The sequence below is a fragment of the Equus przewalskii genome, chromosome 12 (assembly GCF_037783145.1).
Source record: "Equus przewalskii isolate Varuska chromosome 12, EquPr2, whole genome shotgun sequence".
Taxonomy (NCBI): Eukaryota; Metazoa; Chordata; class Mammalia; order Perissodactyla; family Equidae; genus Equus; species Equus przewalskii.
The window spans coordinates 4,735,730-4,762,405 of record NC_091842.1 but is presented as its reverse complement, the minus strand read 5'-3'; the positions used below and the strand labels follow the sequence as shown (position 1 = coordinate 4,762,405).

The window sequence follows — 26,676 nt, the reverse complement described above, 5'->3', positions numbered from 1 at the left end:
GAGTAGGCACAAAGGCAACGTCGGGCCCAGGGGAGGGTCATCTGCAGAGGCTCAGCCAGTCTGAGGCCGTTGGCAAGGCCCACACTCAAGCATGCAACCCGGGTCCGATGGAGAGCAGACCCGGAAGGAACGGGGTCAGGTGGGGTCACAAAAGCGGGGAATCATATGTATTTGATGTAAAATAAACACAGATATGGGGCTCCTAGCAAGCGGCTTGGGTTTCATTCTCACAGAACAGTGTGTGGTCTACCTGAGTGCATCTTGCTCCTGAAGTCACAGTTGTGGGACAGGGGAGGGGACACCTTGTGTGGTGAGGTCAAGCCTCACACTGACCTGGGAGACACTGAACTGGGTAGACCGTGGGGCCTCTGCATGCCTGTATCACTCAGTGACCTGGGCGGGATGAGGTTTGGGGACTCTTCCTGTCACAGGGTCAGAGGAAAGACAGGCTCCCAGGGGCCGTGGGAAGGAGACCCTTCGAGAGGGGAGGAAACCAAGGGGCCAACGGGCAGCAGCTCTCTGCTTGGCCTCTGGAGGACTGCGGTCAGCTGAGGGGGAGATTTGGGCAGAGACAACCTCATGGAGGGCAGGGCCTGTTGAGCAGCGAGCCTGGTGCCTTCGAAAACCTCTGCAGAGAAGAGAGGGGAAGAAACCGGGTCCTGGGTTAGGTATCAGGTGGGGACAGGCCAAGAGGAGATCTGAGGAGATGCTGGGGTGACGTGGGGTCCCTGTCTGACAAGGTGGAAGGTTCTAAGGCAGGGATGGAGTTGGTGGTTCCCTGTCCCCACCTGGCTCCCCCAATTGTTGTCTACCTGGCTCTAGGCTCCGGCTGTGACCACATCCCCTGGGCTCCCTTGGCCTCCAGATTAGGAGGAGGATTGGCCAGTGGACAGTGCTGACAGGATGGGGTGGGGGAGAGTGGCGGGGTAGTCACACTCCTCCCCCACAATCACAGCTCCCACCGGGTGACCCCATCTCCACTCCTCCAGCCCTCTCCATCCCTGCCCCACCCCTTCAGGCCCAGGGGCTAGTCTCTGGTGCCCCCACTCCTGGTACTGGCCTTCACCTGGCCTCCTCTTGTTAGTTACCCTACATTCAGATCCTCTTACTGGAACCACTTTGGGGGAAAGGGTAGAGAACTGTCTAAGATACCGTCTGAGGCTCCAAATCGTAGAGACTCAAAGGACCAGACAGGAGGCGCCATTCAGAAGTGGGCATTAAAGGGAGAGGCACAGTCCAGCCTCATCCACAGGGGCTGGTCACTTCGCAGCCCCTGTGACCGGCGCCCTGCACACCACGGGCTCCGTGTTGCCAGATCTTCTGATTTTTCAAATCTTTTTACAAGAGACTCTCAATTTGTAAGTGTTAGTCATTAATTTTAAACCGTTTTTAAAACACCAGGAACCAAACACAATCATCGAGATGTTGGAGTTGGCAGGTGGCTGGCGCTTTGGGCTGGGCAAGACTGGCTTGGGCGGGAGCTGCAGCCCTCTGCGGGTCAGAGGCGTGAGTCCTCCGTGGGCCTGAGAAGTCCACCAGGTCGGGGCTGAGGTTCCGCAGGGGAGAAGCTGTGAACCTGCCCCGGGCCCAGCCAGGGTGCTGCCTGTCTTGAGGGTCCAAGGCTGGGGACACTCCAGAAAATAGAAGAGCAATGGTATCCGTAGGGTGGGAGCTGGGGGAGGAGCGGGGGCACACCATTCCTGAGTGGGGCTGCACCCAGGCTGAAAAAGGGCGCGACCTCGGTGGCAGCAAGAGCTCACCATCAGACTCTGCTGCGTTCTCTGGGGGTGGATGCACACAGATTTGGGGGAGGGCCGCAGGTGGCCCCTGAGCCCACTGACCTCACCTTCTCACAGCTCCGACAGCGACCACCTATGGCTTCTGCCTTCCCTTCCCAGAGGCGGGCCCTCCCCACGTCCTGATCCCGTCCCTCCCGGGGATCCGCGCTCCTTATTGTACTCACTCAGGTACCCGGCCCACTGGCTCCTTCAGTCCTCGTCCTCCCCCATTCCGGGGTACCCTCCCCGACGCTTACCCAGCGTTGGCCCTGCCCGCACTAGTGGCCCAGGAAGCAGGGCCGGTGAGCTGTGGACCCCGGGCCCACTGGTTCCAGTCTGGGCGATCCATCAGCGGCCAGGGATCGCCCCACCTCGTCTGAGTCTCACAGCACGCTGGCCAGAGGGACGCCTCCACGAGACCCCGTAGGGGGTCATCGCCTCCCTCCATCGTCGTGGGGCCTGGGGAGGGTGCCGAGGGCAGGTCTGGCAGCCAGCAGCCGCTCCCTGAATCATGGTCGGATGAGAAAGGGGAGCCGGGTTTCGGGACGGGGCGCGCGCGCTCAGGGCCGCGGGACCTCGCGCACGTCTCAAGGGGCAGAGTGCGCCGGGGGTCCCCAGGGGTGGGGCCGGCGTCTCCAGGGCAGGGGGAGCTGCGGTCCCCAGGGGTGGAGCAGCAGGGTCCCTCAGGGTGGGGCCGGGGTCTCGGGGCAGGGGGCGCTGCGGCCCCCAGGGGTGGGACCGGGGTCTCGGGGCAGGGGGCACCGGGGTCCCCGGGGTTGGGGTCTCGGGTCAGAGGGCGCTGCGGTCCCCAGGCATGGGGCACTGAAGTCCCCCGGGGCGGGCCGGGGCCGAAAGCTCCCCTGCACGCGCGGAGCTTCCTTTGCCCCCACGCACGCCCCCTGCGGGAGCCGCGCTCGACCCCGCGTGACCGGAAGTGCCCCCCCGTGTGCGCGGGCGGGGCGGGGCCGGCGGCGGCACTTCCGGTGCCCACGCGCCGCCGCCGCGCAGCTCTGGGGCCGTCACTTTGTGTAGCGCGGGGCGCGCAGGCCCGACCCGGCCCGGCCCGGTGGTGGCGGCGGCGGCTCGGCTCGGCCGGCGCGCGGTGAGTGGCGGCGGCGGGCGCGCGGCGCGCGGGCGGGCGGCAGGTGCGGGCGCGGGCGCGGGCGTGGGGCCGGGGCGGGCCGCCCCTCGACGCCGCGCGGGAGGCGGCGGGGTCGGCGGGGCCTGGGCCTCGGCCGCCCGGCGGGGCCGGAGCGGCGCTGTGGCCGGGCCTTCGGCTGCCACGCCCACGCCCGGCACGGCCGGCCCGCGACCCCCACCCCGGGCTGCGCGTGGGGGGCGGGCTCCGACCCAGGGCCGGGCCGGGCGGCAGCGCGCCGTAGGCGGGCTGGGGAGGACACGCGCGATTCGCGGGAGGTGCCCGCCGTCGTCTAGGCCCCAGGGGCGGGGGTTGGGCCGCGGCTGCCCCCGGGGACACGCCCATCCAGGAGGGGCTGTCACCGCCACGGCCTCCGTGGGAGGTGGAGGTCCGGTAAGCCCCCTGGAGAGATGGCGCCCCCAGCGAGCTTGCTTAGTGACCTCGGGGGCCTTGGCTGGGTCCTCCCCTGTCTGCAAATGGAGGCCCCAGTGGGTGCTGTGCTGTCTTCTACTGCTGGTAGGCGGGTAGAGGAACCCATCCCTGGGGTTGGATGGGGTCTGGTCTGCCCCATGTAGCCGCAGAGGTGGGAGAGGGGCTGGCCTTTGGTGCAGGACCCGGTGGGCAGAGAGAAGGGGAGGTGTGCAGGAGGATGGGGCCCTCCCTGCGTGGGGAGCCCTTGGTAGTCGGTTAGGTTCAACAAGTGTTGGCAGGCCTGGTTAGCTGGCCAGCGTAGTGAGGGGCTGCCCTTGGGGAGCTGGGATGGCACCAGGCGAAAGCCCAGGAGAGTAGCACAGCCCAGATCCACGGACACACAGTGAGGATCCTGGCAGTTAGGGAAGGAAAGCTTCCTGGAAAAGATGAAAACGTGGAAGGCTTTGAGTAGCAGGAGTGTGGTCAGTAAGGCTTCGCAGAGGGGAGGAGGGGTCTAGATACATGTGCACCCACCATTTCTCCTACTTTTCTCTGTAGGTTCCCTAGATTTGGGACTTCGGGGAGAGTTTCTAACAGTTTTCAAACTTTGCCACTTCTTTCTGTCCTTGTGGTCCTCCTCCCCGCGGAGGGCGTTTTGTCACTCCCAGTTCTAAGTATCTGTAGCACTAGGATGCAGGGTCTCAGCGGAAATCAGGGTCTGGGATGACCTGGGAGGTTTATGTTGGTGAGGCTGCTTACTTGACCCTCTGTGGCTTTTGATCTGAAATCAGATGCCAGGAAGTGAGCAAAATGAGATTCCGGTGGGCTGACAGGCTGGAAAGAGAAGAAAGGAGAGTGTGTGAGTCTGGGGGAGCGTGCCCGGCACACACCCGGCCTGGGGAGGCAGAAGGAACCTGGCGCCCAAGTTACTGCAGTCCGTTATTCAGAGCTGTTCTGTTCTGGATTCTAGGTCCAGGTATGCGAGTTGTCTGACTGTGCTGGGCCCGGATCCCATCTACAGAGTGACTCCGACCTCCACCTCTGCTGGGCCCTTCCCTCCCCTGGTCACTGGCAGGTGCATTTCTTGGGAGAGAGACTTCAGGCTGCAGCCTCTTTGGAGGCAGAGACTGGCCAGTGCTTCTTGGATGGGTTCCAGGTTGAAGGACCCTTAACAGCAGTCAGTCTGTTCTGGAATGTGACAGTGGGGCCAAAATGCTGTTTTAAAACTCTTATGTCTGTGACATTGACTGCAGACTTTAAAATCATTCTTTCAGTAAATATTTGATTGCTAACTATATGTCTGGCATGGGGAGATTCAGAGATGAGCAAAAGGAACTTCTGCCGTCCTGGAGTTGACAGTGTACTCGGGGAGACAGGCAGTAAGCAGACAATTTGATAAGTATATGAAATGTGTGGGTGCTGTAAGGGCAAGGTCCAGGAACTATGTGTAACAAGAACCCAAGGACCTGCCTCTGGAGGGTCAGTGAAGAAGGCAGGAGAGTTCCAGGGAGAAGGAATGGCACATTGCAAAGGTCCTGAGGTGGGACGAGCATGGGGCCACTTTGTTGCAAAGCCATGGAATTTCTTCTTTTGTGTGTGGGTCCTTGGAGATGGCCTCCTGGCCTGTGGGAGTCTGCTCTGGGTGGTGGCCAGGCAGGAGGCAGCAGTACTGGGCTTGGTTTGGCATCTGGGCTCAGCCTGAATGTGCAGCCTGAGGCCTGGGTGAGAAAAGCTCTCTTCTGGGCCTGAGGTGGATGGTGGTTGGGAAACCTCTGCTGAGTGTTCTCGGTGCCCTGCGTGCTGGGCAGGGCTCTGTCCTCCTGGAGGTGGGTAGGGTGACACATGGCACACGTTTCTACATCTCAGGCACCTTCACATGCCCAGAGCCGTGGAGACCAAGGAGTGGGCTCTGGGAGAGGCTCTGTGGCCCCCCCAGGCATAGTGTTGCAACCTGCACCATTGGGCTAAGTGATTCTGAATCTAGAATGGGGCTGGAGGCAGCCAGCGGGGGCGTGAGGGTTGGGACAGAGGCGGCTCCTGGGCACCGATGTTTCCTAGCCCCTCGACTCGGGCCTTGTTCTCTGGGAGGAGCTACATGAATGCTCCAAGTTCACTCTATTAAAGCAGATTTTAAAGCTGCAGCTCATAGCAGTTCAGAAAATGAGTGTGCACTGCCTAATTAGTCAAAAAGCAATGAGTTATGGAGTAAGCTCAGCCCGGGGCAGTTCTCACAGGTGTCCAGTAGTCTCAGCTGTTCTCACGACCCTGGCGTCTTTGTGTGGGTGTCCGTGTCCTGCTGTAGAGGTTCTGTGGCAGACACTGTCCGCCAGTAGAGCTGGATGAGCTGGGCTGGGCCCAACTGTGCTGTGTGGCCTGATGTTTCAGGATCCTTCTGGGGTTCATGCCCTCATCTCAGATTCTGGGGTTGCTGTATGTGTAGCAGGCTTGTCTTACGTCCGAAATGACCCCATTCACGCCTGAGATACTGATGGGGCCCGTGTTGGGTGATGGACCTGTTCTTAGGTTTACACTTAAAAAAGGAGCCACTGAAACTGGCTCGTCAAAACCGTGACTCTCTCCTGCCTTTGGGACTCCACTGGGGCTGGTGAAGGATGCACAGCTGGGAGGGAGGTGTGGTCCCAGGGCCCGCAGCATCCGGCCCTCTCGGACCCATAGCCCCGGGCTCTGGGCGGTGCAGCAGCACGGCCGGGTCTCCCCTGAGCTCCTGCACTGAGCTGTCTGGGACGCTCATGTGAGAGTAGGAGCCTGTGAACTGCCGGAGCTTTGACAGTTCAGCTCTTAGGATTCTCTGGTCCCCAAACTGGAAGAGATGTCACAGGGCGCTTTACACCATAGAGCATTTCCCTGGTCTAGCGATAAGTCGCATCTCCATCATCTGCCACACTTTTTCCAGATGTCCCGGACTGAGCGAGGGTAGAGGAGATGTGGAGGGTAGTGTTTCGTCAGGCCTCTTCCCTGCCGCCTCTCACAGGAAGGAGCCTGATCTGCTGGCTGCCCAGAGCAGGCCCCCTGCGCAGGGGTGAACAGCCCTGGTCTTTACCTTTCACCTTGCCCCACCCCATTGCACTGCGCACGTGCCCGCGGCCTGCGCGTGCTTAGCTCTCTCCTACGCTCCCTGCTGGACGAGCTCATGTGTGCTGAGAACTAGGTGAGCATCTCCTCCTTTATATCAAGGGGCCTCTTCCTTGCAGGCTGTGCTCACCCCTTTCAGCTCATTGCCTGGACTCGATGCTTCTCATGGTCCTTGAGCATAAAGGTCACAGAGAGGGCCTCTTTGGGCAGCTTTTCTGGGTACAGAGTGGCTCATATGAGATCTGCCACATGAGATCACAGACAGAGCTCCGGTCCTGCCTCCGCTCTGGTGCTGTTGCTATGTGATGGGGGTACTAAACCCTGCCTCCCAGGGGGCTGGTGCGAGGCCCACGGAGGACCCCGTGTGCGCATGCTGGCGCGGCTCATCTCCGTCGCCCGTCTGTGTTCCAGGCCGAGCTGAGGCTTGCTTCCAGAGAAGATGGCAGCCCTTCACACGGCTCCAGACTCCCCAGCTGCCCTGCTGGAGAGGGCCGAGCATGGGTCGGAATGTGATCCTGATCAGGAGGAAGAGGAGGAGGAGGAGATAGCGGTGGAAGAAGCGGAGGACGAGGCTGTGGAGGAGCTGGAAGCGGAGGCGGCAGAGGGGCAGGCGGAGGTGGAGGCGGCCGAGGGTGTAGCAGAGGTGGTGGCAGAGGAGCAGAGTGAGGCGCTGGGGACCCAGGAGCACCTTGGCTGTGGTGGTCACACCAAGTCCCCAGGTCTTCAGGAAAAGGGTAAGAGAAAGGAGCTGGCCCTTGGGGGAGGTCGGAAGAGGGCAGGCTGGGAGCACTCTTTGGCCCGATAGGTTGGGGCTGGAGCTGGGACATGGAGGCCGGGTTGTGAAATGAGGGAGTAGCCAGGAGTCTTGACCTGGCTTGCTGGAGGGGCAGAAGTTGGCCAGGGCGTGAGGCCCGATCCTAAAGGCAGCTGGCCCCTGAGAGAGCTTTCTCCTCAGCCCTGCAGGCCTCTCAGGTGCCAGCCACACCCGGGGACGAGGACCTGGAGGAGGACGAAGAGGAGGATGAGGAGGAGGAGGATGACGACGATGATGATTCCCTGACAGCAGGGTCTCAGGTGAGCTGCCCTCTCGGTTGGAGTTCAGTTAACTAGGCAGGGTTTTCCCGGGGAGCTTGGCACCTGCTGTCCTAGAGACCCCTGTAGGCGGGGCAGTGGCACTTGGTCCTCAGGCTGGGCCCAGGCTGTGAGCCGGAACGGGGCTGCAGGAAGTGTCTGGGCATCTCTAGCCCCAAGCCCAGGCTATGTGGTTCCACTCTCTGGGGGCCTGACCCTTCCTGAGCCACTGGAATGTCCCGATCGTGTTGACCGGCACCCACTGACCTGTACTGTGCACGGTTCCTTCAGAGGCCTGGCTCCCCACAGTCAGGCCGTGCCCGTTCCCTGGAGGGCCTGTCCCCTGTCCAGGCTCTGGCTTCGTGATGAGCCCAGTCAGATTGGGCGCCAGTGCCCACACTCAGTTCACTTGGTGCCACTTGTCCACCCACGCATGGATCCTCACGCTGCTGATGTGACCACTGGCTTGAGCCAGACAGTGATGTAGGAGTGTGTTAGGTGGCCACGCAGCATGGCCGTGGGCGCTGGGGCTTCCTTGTCTCCTGACCCCTGTGTGAGTCCTGGCTCTGCCTCGTGTGAGCTGGGCACCCGCCCTCTCCGAGCCTGGGCTCCCAGTCTCTGGATGGGAATGGAGTCCCTGCCTCCCAGGGCTGCGGCGAGGCCCGGACGCCCCCAGTACTGTGGGGCCTTGGTAGGCCTGCCGGCAGAGGGGTGTTGCTGCGTCCCCATGAGCTCCAGCTTGCAGGGCCGCGGTCATTCCCTGCTGAAGTCTCTCCTGTTGCTCTCTTCATAGGCGCTCCCCCGCCTCTCGCCTGGGGCAGCTTGGGGTAGTGGCCAGGGCTCATTGTTTTCCAGGGGCTGGTGACTTTTGAAGATGTGGCTGTGTACTTCTCCCTGGAGGAGTGGGAGAGGCTGGATGCAGCTCAGCGGGACCTCTACAAGGAAGTGATGCAGGAGAACTATGGGATCCTGGTGTCCTTGGGTAGGCAGGGGCCTTTTGCCCCCAAGAGGTGTCCTGGTGTGATGGCTGCCAGGGGCTTAGCTGTCTGAGAGGGTGGCTTTGGGAACCTCAGGGTCTTGGAGAAGTGGGTGCTGGAGCCAGCCCACCACCCAGGGAAGCCCTCGGGACCACCCTGGCTTCTGGGCAGGGGCGTGTCCTGGGGACCCACTGTGGCCCAGCAGTGCCGTCAGCTAGGTGGACATGTTCTGGGGAGCTGCCAGTCCAGCTGTGCTGCACACTCCCCAGGGGCCTCGGGGGGTGAGGAGTCAGGTGACAGAGGAGAGGGTTGGGCACCCTGCTGAGGAAGGCGTGTGGCGGCGCTTGGCAGGAGAGCTGGGGGCAACAGGGCAAGGCTCTGGAGAGAAGAGAATGTGGCATCCCCAGAACGGAGGCAGGGAGGGGCGGAGGGCTGGTCCTGGGAAGGATGGAGAAGAGGAGGGGACCGAGGAGTGCGTGGGGCCAGCGCTGTGTGGGGCGAGGGCAGGGCCTGCCAGGAGCAGCCCTGTAGCTGGCGGCTGCTTTTCTCCTGGGCAGGATACCCAATCCCCAAGCCAGATCTGATCTTCCGGCTGGAACAAGGAGAAGAACCTTGGGTCCCAGATAGTCCCCGTCCTGAGGAGGGAGACATTGTCACTGGCGTCTACACAGGTGAGCATGAGACAGAATCCCATGGGGTTTCTGCCAGCACAGCTCCTCAGAGACTCTGGCCTTCAGCCTCACTTTCTGATGCGGGCTTGGCTGGTGGTCTGCGTTGTGGGGTGGGCTCTGTGGGGACAGGGCGACCACTATGGGCTAACCTCTGCCTTTGCGGGTTGGCTCCTCTTGGTTCCAGTCCATGGAGTCCCAAGGGCTAGAAGTCCTTGGAGAACCTAGAGGTTCCTCTTAGGAGCCCTTAGAAATGATCCCTTGTCCCAGTCTTAGGGCCTCTGATTGCTTTTTCTAAGTGAGGGCCCGTTGTTGGCTCAGAGGGCAAGCTGCAGGAGCCGAGCAGGCTGTCGGTCCTGGGAGGGCTCGACCCGGCCTTTCCGGCTCCCAGACTTGAGCCAGTCCTCTGGCTTCTCCACCCATTTGGCCACCTCTGAACAAAGGGTTCCCCTCGGCCTTCTCTCCTGTCGCTGGAAAGCCCAGGGGCAGGCCTCTGGCCTGGGCGGGCAGCTCTGGATCTTTCGGAGAGGCGATTTTGGAGAGATGCATACAGGAGTGTTCAGGGTGGCACATTTCTCTGGAGACCTCAGACCTGGCTCTGTTCCTCCAACTGTGAGCCTCACATTATTCATCTGGAGAATAAAGAATTTGAAGTAATCCGTCATTTCCAACCTGAGGACAGACTGTTGATTCTGTGGAGGTGCTTCCTGGAGGTCTGTGAGCTATTCTCAGTGTTCCAGAAGGTTCAGTGGAGGCCCGCGCACAGTAGGTGTATTTGGCTTTGGGCTGGAGTGATGCCAACCCAGTGAGGGGCACTGGACGTCTTATGCCAGTCACATGTCTGGATAGGTTGGGAACAGTTCACAGATGTGTTTTAAAATAAAAATATGGAAAAACACAGCGCTGTGCCTGTGCGTGTACGCCTCAAAGTACTTTCTCATACGCTTTTTGTTCTCGTAACAACCCTATGAGATAGCGGGAGAGGGATTGTTGGTCTCACCTTGCAGATGAGGAAGTTGACTTTTGAAGTGGAGGTTGAATGACTTGCCTGCGGCGGGCTCAGGCTGCAGGCCTCACTTGCATGCTGTTGCAGGACGGCCTTGCTGCGTGGGGCTCCCCCTTCTCTGGGAGCCTCTTGGAATCTCTCCTGGGCTTCAGCCTCGGGAGGGCTCTGGCTGTCGAGGCTCGTCCAGGATGAGCCTGGGATGCAGGTGACACCTCTCAGATGGTCTTAGTGGGAGGTGTGCACTGTTTATGGGCACATCTCGGAAAAGCCACCTGGAGGTGAAGGGACCACAGGCTGGCTTTGACCAGTTTCTTGTCATGTAGTTAGATGTGCCCCCGTTCTCCATGCTTCTTGGAGGGTCCTAAGGTGGAGCCTCTTGCAGGCTCGAGCCTGAGTGGTCCCTACCACATGGCCTGTGAACCTGCCCGCAGCTTGGCATCTCCTTGAGGGGGCTGGCTGTTGGGCCAGTGGCCTTCTGCCTCCCCTGTGGCCAGTCACTGTGCCAGGGAGGGTGGACCTGGGATGTGGCCCCACCCATCTGTGGAGCCCGAGTGGCTGCAGGATCCAGGCATAGTCTTAGATGTGGTTCCTGTCTGCTGGGAGGGGACAGAGTAGCAGATGCTGCGGTCAGCGCAGGCCGAGCAACTCCGGCTAGGGCTTCCTTCTTAACTGTAACTGTCACCTGTTTGCTCAGTGGTCCCTCCGCTCTGCTCCCTGCATTCGTATCTGTGCAGCTGAGCCAGCTGAGTTGGCTCAACTCCCTCCACCCGGCCAGCTCCTCACTCGGCCCCACCTCCAGCTCTCTGGTCTGCACTCTCCTGCCTCTTCTGACCCCATCTTCTGCCATCTTTCTCCTCAGCCGGCTTAGAGGGCAGGGTCCCTCCCTCCCTCGCCAGTGCCGCCTAGTCACCTGGAAGATCCCTGTCCCCGCCTAACCTCTGTTTTCTGCCCGCTCCCCATCTACACTGGTCCAGGGCACACGGCTGGAGAAGAGCATGCCTGCAGGCTGACCACAGACCCCTGAGGACACCATGGCCACCATGGCCTGGTGGTCTGGCCTTGTTTCCTTGTGGAGTTGGCTTTTCTGCTCTCTGAGATGGGCCCCCAGGACCCCACACACACGCCCGTTTCTCTGCTGCCTTCCTGGCTGCTTCTCCACCTGCCCTCACTTCTTTACAAGCCCAGGACGGTACTGCGTCGTCTCCCATTCTTTCTGTAGGTGACCCAGCTGGTGCCAGGGCTCTAAGTGCCATGTATACTTACGCTGTCCATCCTCAGCTTCTCTTTCCAGCCCTGACCTTGTCTGTCTGACTGTCTGTTTGACACCTCCACTCAGGTATCTCATGGGCATCTCCCAGTGACCCTGAACCTGTAGTGGCACCACTTTTCCTACCCCGGTCCCCTCTTGCAGTGTCCCTGGCACCTGCGTGGGTCTGGCTGCATGCCTGAGTAGTCCTTGTCCCTCTGCCTTCCTTGCCCCACCCCTGTCCCCAGCTGGCACAAGGCTGTCAGGCATGTGGTCGCAGGTGTCCCTGAGCTTCTGGCTGCCTTACCCTCTGGAGGCTTCTTTGTGCGCTTGACACAGTGGGCTGTGTGCCATGGCTGTGAGGCCTGCCGCCCCTCCAGGCTCCACAGACAGCCTCTCCTCAAGCTCTCGTCTGCCTCAGGGTGTTTGTACCTGCTGTTTGCTCTGCCGTCAGTGCCCTTCATGTGGCTGGCTCAGCTCTGAGGTCCCCACCGAGCACTTTGGCTCCAGGATCACGCCCTCCCCCAGTGCTCCGGGACGCTCCCTGCATTCTCAGCCCTCACTGCCCTCTGAGGTGACCCTGCCTAGACATTTGCATCCTCTTGCATCCTTGCTTCCTGCCTGCCTTCTCCAGCACACTCTGTAAGAGCAGGCACTGTGTTTTGTACCCCTGTGCTGTCTCCCAGTGTGGCCTGGCCCCCAGTGGGGACAGCCGGTAACCTCCTCCTTGACTGCTGTGCCTGCCCCTCATGTGAAAGTGAAGGATAGAAGAGAAATACCGCACACGGTTAAACCGGCTTAGATATTACACGGGAAAGGACAGAGAGTCTAAAAAGCAGTGAGAGGCAGAAACACACTCTGGTGAGAGAGTCTGGTTGGCGAGCATCAGCGGTTCTGGAGAGGAGACACTCACAGGAGCAGCTGTGGAGTGGAGGCACCTGCTGCCGGGCACCCTCAAGGCGCCCCCCCCCCCCCCACCTCCCCCAGCAGGTGGAGGCTGTCACAGCCTGCAGGTGTGTCCACCTCACATGGCCCATGAGTACCTGGGCTGGGCTTGTCTGCCCAGGAGAACTTGGGGGGCCAGGCCTTAGTGTGGGCCTTCCCTTTGCCACACCCCTGAGGGCACCTTGGTGTCACTGAATCGCCCTTTTCCAGTCTGAGCCAGGGACAAGGTGCTTAGGTCCTTGCCTCAGACCCCTCGGCTTGGCGTGGCAGAAGGGGAAGGAGCACTCAAGCAGGGAGCCGGAGTTCCCGAGTGCCGGTGTGAGGGGCCTGATCCGCTTTCAGACGTGATGGGGCTTTGTCTTCAGATTTGCATGTGAGGGATGAGCCAGCGGTTCAAGTGAGGAAGGGCCTGGCCTCGGCTTCCTGTTAGTACCTGTCCTTGGTATTCTGTCTGCATGGCGCAGGTGAGGGGACCGAGGCCAGAGAGGTCACCCTCCAGCCATGGGGGTGGGCCCAGTGCCTGTCCTTGGGAGAGCCCCCTTCCAGATGTGTCACCCCGAGGACTGTGCAGCTGGAAGCTGGATCCCAGCGCAGAGCTGTCGTCTCCCCCGAGCACAGCCTGGGTTCCTGAATTCCTGCTCAGCGGGGAAGAAGGAGCCTGCCTGCAGCTGTGGGCATCCCACCCTTGTCTGCGTCTTTCCTTTGTGAGTGTTCCCGGGGGTGGGAACGCCTGCCTGAGTCTGTCTGGATGGAGGATCAGGGGCAGGTGGTGACTTTCCTCATGTGACCCACTTCCAGGCCCTGCACTTGTGGACCCGGCCTGGCAGGGGTGGGTTTAGTCAGGGCAGACCCACAGCTGACTCCCCGGCCCCCGGCATGTTGGCCTGGGGGCGGGTCTTGGGGGTCCGAAACAGGGGTGGGAGTTGTAGGAAGTGCCCCGCTTCTTAGGGCGGTGCGCACAGGGCATGCTGAGTGGCCCTCAGTCCTCTCAGCAGCTCAGGGACACAGGTGCACCAGGCATGTGGCCTCAGGGCCCTCACCTTCCCCTCAGACCTTTTATTAGTGTCCCAATAGGCCACTTCATGGAGGTCTCTGGGGGCTCTGCTCCAAGGCCACTGGTCGGCCCTCAGCACTGGCCCTAGCTAGTCATCACCCAGGTCAGAGTCCTTGGGAGCCAGTGTCTAGGGAGATGAGGTGCCGGCTCCCACTCCCCAGGGTCCATGTCTGGACTCTCCCCCTGTGGGTTCTGGTAGCGGCGGCCACATGTGAGTCCCTGGGCCGCCTTGAGAAATGTCCTGTCAGAGCGTCCCCCCTGCCCGGCTCTGGTCTTAACAGGTAAACTGTGAATCCTCATGTGGATCCGAAACAGGTTTGGATCTGAGAGCCAGCCAACCCCCTGGGAACCCTGTCCCCACCGCAGCTGGGAGTAACCCTTACACTGGACACCCCAGCTCCAGGGCCCACGCCTCCAGACCCTGGGCCACTTGTGCAGCAGAAGACGAGAGAACAGAGCCTGGCCTCGGGGCAGGCTGGTCTCCGTCTGGGTCCCCTCTGGTGGCCCTGCTGCTTCCGGAGATTTTGTCTCGGGGTGCCCAGGGACCTGGATGCCTTTACTCCCCCTCGCTCGGTGTCAGTGGTGGCCTCCACCGCCTTGCTGTACGTTTAGTATTTTCTCATTCTTGGACAATGGCCGTGCCAGCTCCAGAGCTAATGATGAGGTGCCCCAGGTCCCCTCCCAGGATCGGCCCCCTCTGCAGAGCCCACTGTTGCTCAGAGGCTGGGGGCGGGGGCAGGGCAAGGGCTCACGGCCCCCAGCCAGGGGCTTTCCGTTGCCCTCAGACCCCAAGAAAGAGGTGTTGTGGGGCAGTCATTGGGACCTGTACCCCCCCCAGCTCTGAGTAGCTGTGGCGGGCCCCCCCGTTTGGTCTGGCTGTCCACCTCTTATCCAGCAAGCGCTCACTGACCCCTGGCTAGCTCCTGGGCACACACTCACCCCATTAAGACATTGTGCTTGTTCCTCAGCTTGAATTCCCCTGCCTTAGGGGGTCTCTAATTAAAACTACTCAAGCCCCCCACCAGAGTCTAGAGGTGAAATCTTTTCTGAGACTCACTGAGAGAACTCCTCGCTGATCTGACCATTGGGCCACACTGCCTGTCCCTCCACCATCCCCACCGCCCTTAGGGGTGCTCCAGCCTGCACAGGAGGAGGAGCTGGGCCTTCTCTGTGCTGTTCCAGGCGCCCCACCGCTTCCTGTCACTCACTCATGGTCGTGGGTGGCATCTGGTGGTAAACTCTGCTTAGTATCAGGAAATTTTGTCTTTCATTTAAAGCTTATTTTTACTATAATAGTATAATATTACTAACGAGAAAACAGGAAGATTGCGGAGTATGAAAAATAAAATAACCCGTTTTTGTGTACGATGCATGTTTTTTTCAAGCTGAAATCATGCCTGTGCGGTTCTGTCTGGTCTTGTTCACTCGGCACTGTGCTCTTTTCCCCGTGTGACCGCATCACCATAGGTGTAGGTGTGCCACGCAGAACACCGGACAAGGGCTGAGCCAGGCCAGGCAGCCCCCCCGAGCCCTGGCCTTCCCACGGGGGCAGGACTCAGTGTTGCAGGCTCACCTGCCAGGTGACACTGACACCAGCCACAGCCTTGGCGGAGGACGGGGCCGGGGTGCCAGAGTGGATTCCTACCCCTGTTGCTGGGGCTGAACCTTCCAGATGCTGGGGTTCTGAGGTGGGCACACCTGGGGCAGAGTGTTTGTGAGAAAGCAGACGCGCAGTGCTTTGGAGCAGCTGGGCCGGGCGCGCTCCCTTCTCTTCCGTGTGACTTACTGCCTGCTCCATAAATATTAGTCCCCCCTGGGTGTATTGTGACGGCAGCATATTGGGACGCCATTTTATAAACGGGGAGTTCTCCAGACCCGACTGCAGACCCGTGCTCTGCCCTGGAGGGAGAGGTTGGCTGCAGCTTGGTGGAGGAGGGCCAGGACCGCAGGAGCTCGGGGGTCCTTGGCCTTTTGTGATGGGCAGGTGCTGGCAGCTCAGCCAGCCTTAACCGACTTGGGACTGTTTCCCAGATGCACAGCCACTCAGAGAAAGCCAAGCTTTAGGGCTGCTTAGGAGGGAAGGCTGGCTGTGTGCGCACAGTTGCTGAAGCCTCTTAGGGTGGGTGCAGAGAGCAGGGGTCTCCTAGACCTTTCTGGCCAGGGCAGCCTTCCCTGGTTCTGCTCCCGGGGTGGGAGGGAGACCCCTGGCCGCCAGCCAGCCTGAGGCTGGTGGAGAAGAATCCAGAGGGGGTGGGATGCTGAGCAAAGATGAGCTGCTTACAAAGGCAGGTGTCAGCAGCCCGGCGGCAGGAGGTGCTGGTGCTGGAGTCCTGGATGCTTCGGGCCAAGCAGGCCAGGGAGGTGCAGTTCTCTGGGAGACAAGGGGCTTCGGAGAAAACAGCCCAGGCGTCTGTCTGTTTTTCTGGGCACAGGACCCCTGTTCTGGGCTTAGCCCCTGGTTTCACAGGAACCTGGAGGGTCACCCACTTTGTAGAGCGTCCCTGTTCGTGCGGCGAGCCCTGGAGGGAGCTGGGGGTCTGGAAGAGGAATTAGTTAAGGCCGTTGGAAGATAGACAGTAAGAGGTAAAGGAACCTCCGTCTTCCTCGGAGGGACACCACCGTGCGTCTTTCTCCCGTCTGCAAACTTCCTCCTCACTGGGGAAGCGGTGGCTTCACTGCCCCGTGTGTGCTCAGTGCACAGCCTCTCACTTCCGTGGAATGGAGGCGTCCTGGCCGCCACTGGATGGACGCTCCCATCTCATGCGCTTGGGGTCCCGCGGAAGCCGCGGTTCTGGGGGCAGGAACCTGCAGGGATCCTGTCACAGCTTCTTCTCACCTCTTTCTGCCCTTCCTTTGTTGCCTTCAGGGGCCTGGTTCTGGACCGACGACATAGAGGACCACGAGGAGGAAGACGACGAGGACTTCCTGGCGGAGGTGGCTGAGGAGGAGAACGAACCCCCCGGACTGTGGTCCGCGGCGTACGGCGTGGGAGACGTGCCTGGGACGTGGGGCCCGGACGACTCGGATTCAGCGCAGACTCCGGAGGGGTGGGGACCCGACCCCGGCGGCCTCGGGGTCCTGGCGGAGGGGTCCGAGGCCAAGCCGTTCCTGCCGGGCCGGGAGCCGGGCGCGAACCTGCTGGCGCCCTGGGCGTTCCCAGCCGCCCTGGCCGCTCCGGACGGGCGGCCCGAGACCACGTGCGACGTGTGCGGCAAAGTGTTCCCGCACCGGTCCCGGCTGGCCAAGCACCAGCGCTACCACGCGGCCGTCAAGCCCTTCGGCTGCGACGAGTGCGGCAAGGGCTTCGTGTACCGCTCGCACCTGGCCATCCACCAGCGCACGCACACCGGCGAGAAGCCCTTCCCGTGCCCCGACTGCGGCAAGCGCTTCGTCTACAAGTCGCACCTGGTCACGCACCGGCGCATCCACACGGGCGAGCGGCCCTACCGCTGCGCCTTCTGCGGCGCGGGCTTCGGGCGCCGCTCGTACCTGGTCACGCACCAGCGTACGCACACGGGCGAGCGGCCCTACCCGTGCCCGCACTGCGGCCGCAGCTTCAGCCAGAGCTCGGCGCTCGCGCGGCACCAGGCGGTGCACACGGCCGACCGGCCGCACTGCTGCCCCGACTGCGGCCAGGCCTTCCGTCTCCGCGCCGACTTCCAGCGCCACCGGCGCGGCGGCGGCTGCGCGGAGCCCGGCGGCGACGGCCCTCGGCGGGAGCCCTGCGAGCCGGGGCCCGCGGCGGGGCCCGAGGAGGCCGAGGCCGGGCCCGAGGAGCCTGAGGCCAGCGAGGCGGACGGAGAGGCCGAAGCCGAGGCCAGAGAGGCTTCGGCGGCGGCAGAGGAGGCGCCCACCCCCGGGGGCAAGGAGGACCCCGAGCCCGACAGGCGGTTCCTGGAGCTGGGCAACGGCCTGGGGGAGGGCGAAGGCCCTTCTTCGCACCCGCTCGGCTTCCACTTCCCCGCGCACCCTAAGTCTTGGCTCCACCCGGACGGCTTCCCGATCCTGGGCCTCCCGGACTTCGGGGAGCGGCTGCCGGCCGACGGGCGCCCCCTGCCCGGGCCCCTGGGGGCGCGGCTCTCCCTGGTGGAGGGCGCGGGGCTGGCCTGCGACCCTTTCGGCGGCGGCGGCGGGCCCGGGGGCGGCGGCGGCCTGCGCGCGTTCGGGCCCGCCGTCGGGGGGCTGCTGGCCGAGCCGGCGCCCGCCGCGCTGGCCGAGGAGGAGAGCCCGTGGATCTGCTCCGACTGCGGCAAGACGTTCGGGCGCCGCGCCGCGCTGGCCAAGCACCAGCGCTACCACGCGGGCGAGCGGCCGCACCGCTGCGCCGACTGCGGCAAGAGCTTCGTGTACGGCTCGCACCTGGCGCGCCACCGGCGCACGCACACGGGCGAGCGGCCCTTCCCGTGCCCCGAGTGCGGCGCGCGCTTCGCCCGCGGCTCGCACCTGGCGGCGCACGTGCGCGGCCACACCGGCGAGAAGCCCTTCGTGTGCGGCGTGTGCGGCGCGGGCTTCAGCCGGCGCGCGCACCTGACGGCGCACGGGCGCGCGCACACGGGCGAGCGGCCCTACGCGTGCGGCGAGTGCGGCCGGCGCTTCGGGCAGAGCGCGGCGCTGACGCGGCACCAGTGGGCGCACGCCGAGGAGAAGCCGCACCGCTGCCCCGACTGCGGCAAGGGCTTCGGCCACAGCTCGGACTTCAAGCGGCATCGGCGCACGCACACGGGCGAGAAGCCCTTCCGCTGCAGCGACTGCGGCCGCGGCTTCGCGCAGCGCTCCAACCTGGCCAAGCACCGGCGCGGCCACACGGGCGAGCGGCCCTTCCCGTGCCCCGAGTGCGGCAAGCGCTTCTCGCAGCGCTCGGTGCTCGTGACGCACCAGCGCACGCACACGGGCGAGCGGCCCTACGCCTGCGCCAACTGCGGCCGCCGCTTCTCGCAGAGCTCGCACCTGCTCACCCACATGAAGACGCACCGCGGCGCCGCCGGCGCGCCCGGCTCGGCGGCGCCCGCGGCCCCGGCGCCCAAGGCCGAGGCGCCCGCCAAGGGGCCGCCGGGCGCGGGCGCGGGCTCCGGGCCGGGGGAGCGCGGCAGCACCCTGCTGGAGTTCGCGGGCGGGACGAGCTTCGGCTCCGAGCCGGCGGCTGCGTTCGCGGGGCCCTCGAGCGCCTACGAGGAGAGCATCCTGTGAAGGCCGAGGCGGACGGAGGTGCGGCCCGCTAGGCCGCCGGCCCCTCCCCGGGGCGGTTCGGGCGCCGGCCGCTGACGCGCCCGCCCCTCGCTCCTCTGGCCTCGGGGGCTGAGGGTCCCAGTCCGGTGCGGTGCCTTACCCTCAGCCCCGGTGCTCGCCCCCTGGCCTCGGGCTTCCCTCCTGCCCGGCGCACGGAGCCGGGCCGCCGAGCTCGTAAGGCCGCGTGGGGGGCGGATGGGGAGAGGAGCGCCGCGCGGAGGCGGCGAGGGCAGGGGACGGCCACCCCGGAAAGACTGCGATATCCCTGGGTCTGTGCTGTGAAGCCAAGCGGTAGGGATGGCAAGCGATGTTATTTATTTTACTCGGAATTCGATTTAGGTGGCCTGGGGGAAAGGTGGCTTATGAGTTTGGAACTGGGTTTTACAGCGAGGGAGGGGAAGCCCTTGCGTCAAGGGGAGGGTGGGGTGGTCGAGGGCAGAGGATCTGGCTGCTCCGGTGGGTTTGGCAGACGACTTCTTTCCATTCCTCAGTGGGAGACTTCAGGGACCTTTTGGTTATTTGAGCATGTCCGGAAAGTTCTAAGTCGTGTGCGCGTGGCGAGGGGATGCCTTGAGGGTTTCCAAAGGCCCATGTTCCTCCCTAACCCAGAGGGCGGAGAGCTTGCATTCTGTTGGCTGTGGATGTTTATTTCCATCTCGTGTATAGGCTGAAGAATCTGGGAGGAGGAGAAAAAGCCAGAAACCAAATTGGTGGCCCCGGGCGGATGGGTTGCAGTTGGAAGGGTCCCGAGGGAGCTTGAAGCCTTATTCTCGGAGTCGCTCACTCCCCGCACCCCACTTGAGCACCGAGGTCAGCCAGGCGCTAGTCACGCCGGTCAATTTGTCTCAGCCTCCCTTTTGAGTCCTTTGGTACCCTGACCTTGGGTAGCGGGAGGTGGCATACTCAGAGAGCCTTGGGGGCCCCAGCCTTCAACTCCCGGGGCTGCCACCTTTCCGGGAGTAGGTGGACACGTGGGGCTCTGCCCTTCTGAGCCCAGCGCTGTTTAGATTTAATAAGCAATTGTAAAGTGACTGAGGTGGGTAGCAGGATCATTTCTTACATCCCATTAGGGCCTTATGACGTCTGCAGGTCCCTTTAACTCGGCTTCTGTCATTATCCTACACTAGAAGCAAGTAGTGTTTCTGTTAGATTCCCGTTCCACAGAGCAGGCAGTCTGCACAGTGGGGTCCACCTCGGGGGTGTGGACCTGAGCCCGGGGCTCAATGACAAACCGAACACCCAGCTATGCAAGGCCTACACCTGGCCGCACCGCATGCTCTGGGCTGGGCCGCGGGGAGCCAGCGGGCAGGCAGCTGGGGCATGGCTCATGCGAGACTCCCCCCCCTTAATGCCCTTTGGGCCAGTGTGAGTGGGGCCAGAAAACTGAGATTCAGAAGCAGTTGCATTCCCTTCTAGACCTTGTTCCGTCTGTTTTAGCGTAGACATGGCCTTGGGGCCTGAGGCCTTGGCTGCTGGGGCTGGGGGCGGGGTAGGAGGCAGAGTAGTCAAGGGTGGGAAGAGGGCGTGGATGGTGGTGGCGAGGAGGAGGCTGGCTGGGTGAGGTGGCGGGTGGGGTGGGGTGGTGAGGAGGGCAGGGGCCCGGGGGAGGCATCAGCAGTGCTGGGGGATGTCCCCTCTGTCCCCGGTTTGTCTTGTCTCCCTGTGGGACAGGAGCCTCAGAAAGGGCCAAGGGCAAGGTGGGCTAGCCTCGCACGGCCAGGGTCTGGCTCCGTGCCCATCCTCCTGATACGGCCCTCGAGTGCATACCCTCGGGGCCCCTTCTGGGCCCCCCCTGCTACTGCCTTGTGTGAAGCTGTTGGCAGGAGGGCCTAGCTTTAATAAAGAGTGGAGAAATGCGCTTTCTGAGTGGATTCCATGTTGTTGCCGTTCCTCGGTGCCTCGGAGGCTCTGCAAGACCTCAGGCCCATCTGGTTTCCACAAACTTTTTTGTAGGGGTTTCCCTTGACAGAAACTAGCCTTGGCCCATGAGGCGTCAGCCGCAGACGAGCTTTGACCCCCTGCTGTCTGTGTCCACCAAGTCTTTCCAGGAGTCCCCAGGGGCCCCCCCGACTGCCACACATTCCTTGGAACACACACACCTATCTCGGGACGTTACTGTGTTCAGGTTTGTTTTGGCCAGCCTCCCCATGGTCAAAGGAGAGAGCCAGGTCCCCTTCTTTGTGGTCCAGACACTCCTGAGTCACAGACCCCTCCTCAGAGGCCCCACGGCCATGTGGGTTTATCCAGGCCCACCTGCTCTGCCAGGGCACCTGCTCCCCATGGCCCCAAACCCCTTCCTCTGGACTGATCCGTTGACTGCTTTCTTCTCACTCCGCTTTGTCCTCGTGACGAGGCCTGACCCTCCCGTCCTTTTCCCATGGATTTGAAAAATGTGAACTATGAAGTAAATTTTCTTTTCAAATGTGATTCGGAGGTATCAGAACAAAACCCAGTCTTTCAGTAGCAGGTGGATGTTAAGATCTAGTTAAAAATGGGTGACCTCAAGGATCGCAAAGTCTCTTCAGAACAGTTAAATGATTCCCCGATAGAGCTCACAGTTGTCCAGCCAAATACTTTGTTTTAGGGGGGAAAATAAAACAACCCTGATGGTCACAGAAATAACGTAGACAGCCTTCCTGGTTTTGAGAGGACTTCGGGATTTCTGGAGTCCTGATTCCGCATGTGTCAGTTTAGCATCTCCCATCATTGCCAAGGAGGAATAGAAGCCCCCAGCGGCCCATGAGATGTGACCCATGAAAGGTGGTACTTCGAGGACCACGAGCCCCTGAGCACCCCTCGCCTTCACCTACCTTTGCCATTTTCCTGTTTCTCTATTGCTCAAACTTCCCCAAGCTCCTGCCTTTCCTCCAACCCTTTCACTCAATCTCTTCAAACATTTCCCTCTAACTCTCTCTCTCTAATTGGCTACCTATGGAATAAAATATTTTGAAGTTTTGGGTTATATTTATTAAATAAAGCTTTATGATCCTTGTTCATTATTTTTTTCCTGATTATAAAACACACGCTAGTTGTAAGTCCCAACAGTACAAAAATATGTTACACACTTTTCATCTCGTGAGGAGTCAGACCATATGGGGCATCATGGTTGATGCAAATGGTGTGGGAGCACATTTCTTCTACGGAAGTGGAAATGTCTTAAAACCAGGGACATACTTTACATATTCCCTTGCAACTTTGGCAAGCTATTACATTCTTTCTTACCTGACAGAGCTACCTACCTCACTCATTTTAACTGCTCCATCATAGCATTTCATTTTGTGGATGTGCCATAATTTACGCAACTACACCATCAAAGGGTATTGGGTTGTTTCCCAATTCTCACTATTACAAACAGGGCTGCAAAGTAGATTCTTGTACATAGATCTGTGCAGTTATGTAGGTTTTTAATGTATCTATATGAGAGAAAGTCCTAGAAGTGACGTTGCTGGGTCAAAGGGCATGATATTTAAAATTTTGGATATAGCTGAATTGCCATTGAGAAAGGCTAACTCCTGTCCAACAGCACGTTCTCCCGGCGCAGTGGGAAAGTCCTGGTGGTCCACGGCCTCGCCAACACGGGGCATCAGCCGTCGTTTGAATCTCTGCTTTGTTCTTCGTTTTGCGGAGAGATGAATGGCTTGCATTTCTCTTATTTCTTTTTAATATGTAAATAGGTTATTTAGAAAACTCATGGCTTTGCTAAGGTATTTCTGTGGCTGTGGCTATAAAATGTTCCCACCCCATCCAAGTTCAGAGCTTCCTTACTTTCTGGTATAACAAGAAGTCCTAGGCTTATCCTGAAAATTTCCTACCCCAAACGTGTAATCAGCCAATTCCCCAAGGAGCCCTGATTCCTTTAGTGGAAAATGACATTTAGGGACTACAATTGGAGTGCGGGGGTGCTCAGTGCTACTAGGTTGATTTCTTTTTCCCCTAAGGAAAAAATAATTTTCCATCTAGAATTCTATATCCAGCCAAGCTATTCCAGTTACGACAACAAATAATGATATTTTTAGACAGGTCAGAATTGAGAAAATTTACCATCCATTAACCACTCTTAAGAGGGATGTCAGAAAATGAAAGAATCAACCAAGAAAGAGGGAGATGCGGGATGTAGGAAATAGTGGGACCCGTCCAGGATGTCCAGGATGATAGCTGTACATCAGTCCGATTTGAGCAAGAGGATGGGCGGCTTCTGGAAGTAGGTCTCTGTGGAATAGAGGGTAACTGGTAGAGCAGAAAATAGGACTGAGGGGCCGACCTGGTGGCGCAGTGGTTAAGTGCGCATGTTCCGCTTCGCCAGCCCAGGGTTTGCTGGTTCGGATCCCGGGTTTGACATTGCACCGCTTGGCACGGCCTGCTGTGGTAGGCGTCCCACATATAAAGTAGAGGAAGATGGGCACGGATGTTAGCTCAGGGCAAGTCTTCCTCAGTGAAAAGAGGAGGCTTGGTGGCGGATATTAGCTCAGGGCTAATCTTCCTCAAGAAAAAAAAAATATGACTGAGAAGTTGGACATGGATGGGCAGAGCCATGGTGAAAGGCAGGTCAGAATGTAAAAAGGGACCTCAGCTAGGAACAGCCAACGTGGACATCTCGGGGCCGTTAAGGCAACTCTTCAGACACGAATTGGGTCCAGGAAGAACCAGGGACTTGCTCCCACCTTGAGACACGGAGTGAATATTGATGCCACTTCCCAGGTCTGATGGCCAAAGTGGCCACTGAGGGGACTTGAGTAGTTTTTGTTTTGTAATTCTTAAAAAAAATTTTTGAAGTTATGTCTTCATTTATATCTTTGACTATCCTGCACATACTTATTTAGGTTCTTGCCAAATTGTTCTATAAACTTGATTTCTATCACTCTTTGATTGGTAAATTTGTTGATTGCTTTTCCTCACATTCGATTTCTTCATATTTTGGGAACTCGCTTTGCAGGCAGGCTCATTTTGAGTAGGAGGGGTTTTGTTTGTTTGTCTTTTGGCCGGTGTTTGGGTTTCATTCTCTCCCTCTGTGCAGGAAGTCCAGCAGATGTTGGTTACCGCCATGGTAACCAAGAGATGTGTTAACAGTCCTCTGTTCCGTGACGATACCAGGCGTGCCGCAGAGCTGGGGAATGAGGCAGCACATGGCTGGGGTGGCCTTTAGTCCCTTTCACCCACCTCCTTAGGTCCCCAGCTCCTTGCAATCCTCCGTCCCGAGCAGCAGTTGGGCCACCTTTGTTCCCAGCTCTGTTTCACCCAGCAAGCCTGTCTTGGGTCCTTTTCTCACCAGGAGCCCTTAAACTGTCCTTTCCCCCCCAGAACTGAGCTCCCAGCACCCTTTGCTCACTTCCAGACCCAGAGCCCATGAGGCCTTTGCTTCTCATCACTCACATTGTTTCTGTTCATTTCTGGCCCATAGAGGTGTTCACTTTGCTTTTTGAGCCTGGCTCTGTCTTTTTAATGATCTATTTACAAATTTTAACTTTCACTGCTGTGTGATCCAGGCAAGGGAATACGCTGAAGGCAAACTTGCTATCTCGCCCAGATCGATGTCATTTTCATTACTTCCCTGTAACTTTATTCCCTCTGCCCTCCCTAGTTGTCCACTCTCTATCCATTTTCCCCCTTCTCTTTCTTTAACAGAACCTCTATATTGTTAGAGGTGCTGATCTACATTTCCCAGCCTCCATTGTAGATAGAAGTGTCCAATTAGCAGTAAGGACAACATCATTATGTGGGGCTTCCAGGAAGGCTCTTTAAAAGGGGCTGATTCAGCTGCCACGTACACCTTTTTGCCATTTGACACTTCTTTTTCTTATGCCTACAATGCAGATGTGATGGCTGGAGCTCAGCTGCCATCTTGGGGCAATGAAGTCACTTCAGGATGAAAGCCACATGCTGAGATGGCCTGGCAGAAAAAATAGCAAGAGCCTGGGGACCCCATGAGCAAGACCCAAGGTGGGCTGGGCGGTAGGGACATAGCTAAGGACCTGCCCCAGGAACATCCCAGTTAGGATGACCAGTTGGCCACTTCTGCTGCTGGATTCCAGCTGCTGCTGCTGAAGTAATTTCTCAACTGGCCCTCTGTTTTTGCATCATTCCCTCAAGACTCAAAGTCCAAGGTGGAAGCATCTGATTGGCGGAGCCTGGGTCAGGAGCATGTTTCCCAGCTGCTAGGGACTGGAGAATACCCGGCTCCTCTGGCATCTATAGTGGGACCTGGGTGCTGCCTCCCACAACAAAGGATACCTCCCTAGAGAGTCAAAAACTATGGGTAACATTCGCTGTGCCCCTGTAGTAGCTGATATATCCGGGAACTCTTTGGCTGGGACTCCCTCTCCCTGACCGGTGAGCTGTAGCTCTTGCCCTTTCACTCCCAGGGTGGATTAGGAAGAGACACAGGGTGGGCTCGGGTCTTGGCAGGCATCCCTGTCTTTCTAGGCTCTCATTCTCCATCGTCCAGGCTCTCTCGTGCAAATCTGAGGAGGCCCCTTTCTCTGGTCCTGGCTCTCGGCACCCTGGGCTTTATCTCCACCTCATCTTGGCAGTACCCCGTCCCAAACCTGGACCTTTACAACATCCAGTGCACACAGTGTTGGCTGTAGCCTTCCTTCAAAGACTTCCTTTCCAGATGATCAGCCCATTCTTGGAGGGTCTGGGCCAGGTGTCACCCACCTACTTCTGCCCCTCGGTGCAGGTCAGTTGAGAATCATTCCTGGGACCGGTCATGCCTTCCTGAATCACCATGCCAAGATGCTGATCCTCTTGCCCTGTCCCCTTTAGGGTTTCTTTCCAGGCAGAGATGGCAACATGCAGGACAGCTGACAAAAATGTGGACTTGGTTTATTTCCACCTGTCATGCTCATTCACGGAGCTGGTGGCTGGACATTGCACTGCCTGCAAAAGACGCAGTGTGTCCCTGACTGTGCTTGCCAGCACAGTGCCGGAAGCAGCAAGGGGGAATATGTACTCTCCGTTCCTCTGTCTGCCAAACTCACACAAGTGCATCGACCTGGCAGAGCCTAACTCGAGTCCAGAACCCCAGCAGCAGGGGAGCCTGCGAAATGCAGCATTTAGCTTTCCAGCCTCAGCACTACAGAAAGGCACGCTAGACGGAAGTGAGCATGGGTATGTGTGCCCACTCACCATATCCTTATCCCCTGCCATCAATAGGGACTCCACAGGAAGCTGATTGTTGACACTGTTTTGAAGAGGACAGTTCAGTGGCATTTAGTACTTTCACAATGTTGTGCAACCATCACCTCTATCTAATTCCAAAACATTGTCACCATCCCAAAAGGAAACCCTGTACCTGTTAAGCGGTCGCTCCCGATTCCCCCTGCTCCTGACCCCTGGGAACCACTAACCTACTTTCTCTCTTGGACTTGCCTAGTCTGGACATTTCATATAAATGGAATCACACAATATGTGACCTTTACGTCTGGCACAGTCACTTAGTTACGTCACTTCGCATAATGTTCTCAAAGTGCATCCCTGTTGCAGCATGGATCAGTACTTCCTTTTCGAGGCTGAATAATATTCCATCGTGTGTATATATCACCATTTATTGATCCATTCATCCTTTGATGTGGACTGTTTCTGCCCATTGATTACTGTGAGTAGTACTACCATGGACATTCATGTACAATTATTTGTTTGAGTCCCTGTTTCCAGTCTTTTTGGGTGTATGTCTAGGAGTGGAATGGCTTGGTTATATGGTAATTCTGTTTAACTGGTTTACGAACCACCAAACTGTGTTCCAACACAGCTGCGCCATTTTACATTCCCACCAGCAGTGTATGCGGGTTCCAATTACTCACCATTGGAGAAGTCCTTGCCAACGCTCGTTATTTTCCTTTTTTTAAAAAAAAAAAAAATTATAGCCATATTATAGCCATTCTGGTGGGCGTGTGAAGATGCTTAATAAGCACTGATAACCAGGGCCTAGGCATAAGAAGTTTATGTCCACAAACCAGAATGGATGAGGAAAATGTGACACGGTCACCACTTAGCCAGGATTCTTCCAACACATTTCTCTGTGAGACTAAATCGTATGCCAGTGATCTGAAGGAGAAAATTATTAC

At 59.2% G+C, this 26,676-nt stretch overlaps 1 protein-coding gene and 1 long non-coding RNA gene across 3 annotated transcripts; one reads left to right on the top strand and one right to left on the bottom strand.

Moving 5' to 3' along the window:
- Positions 1-152: 152 nt before the first annotated feature.
- On the bottom strand, positions 153-2,700 carry LOC139074694 (uncharacterized). Its single transcript, XR_011524331.1, has 2 exons — positions 813-2,700; positions 153-628 (listed from the first exon to the last, which is right to left on the bottom strand). It is a non-coding gene; the product is annotated as an uncharacterized lncRNA (long non-coding RNA).
- Positions 2,701-2,741: 41 nt separating this feature from the next.
- ZNF316 (zinc finger protein 316) lies at positions 2,742-21,609 on the top strand. Of its 2 annotated transcripts, none has more exons than XM_070566232.1 (6): positions 2,742-2,880; positions 6,832-7,154; positions 7,376-7,494; positions 8,347-8,473; positions 9,026-9,139; positions 16,254-21,609. In XM_070566232.1, the coding sequence occupies exons 2-6, from the start codon at positions 6,860-6,862 to the stop codon at positions 18,572-18,574; spliced, it is 2,976 nt and encodes a 991-aa protein (XP_070422333.1). In that variant the 5' UTR covers positions 2,742-2,880; positions 6,832-6,859; the 3' UTR covers positions 18,575-21,609. The 2 variants fall into 2 exon arrangements, with proteins under 2 accessions (XP_070422333.1, XP_070422334.1); XM_070566233.1 differs by lacking the exon at positions 2,742-2,880 and adding an exon at positions 4,119-4,303.
- The last annotated feature ends 5,067 nt before the right edge of the window (positions 21,610-26,676 follow it).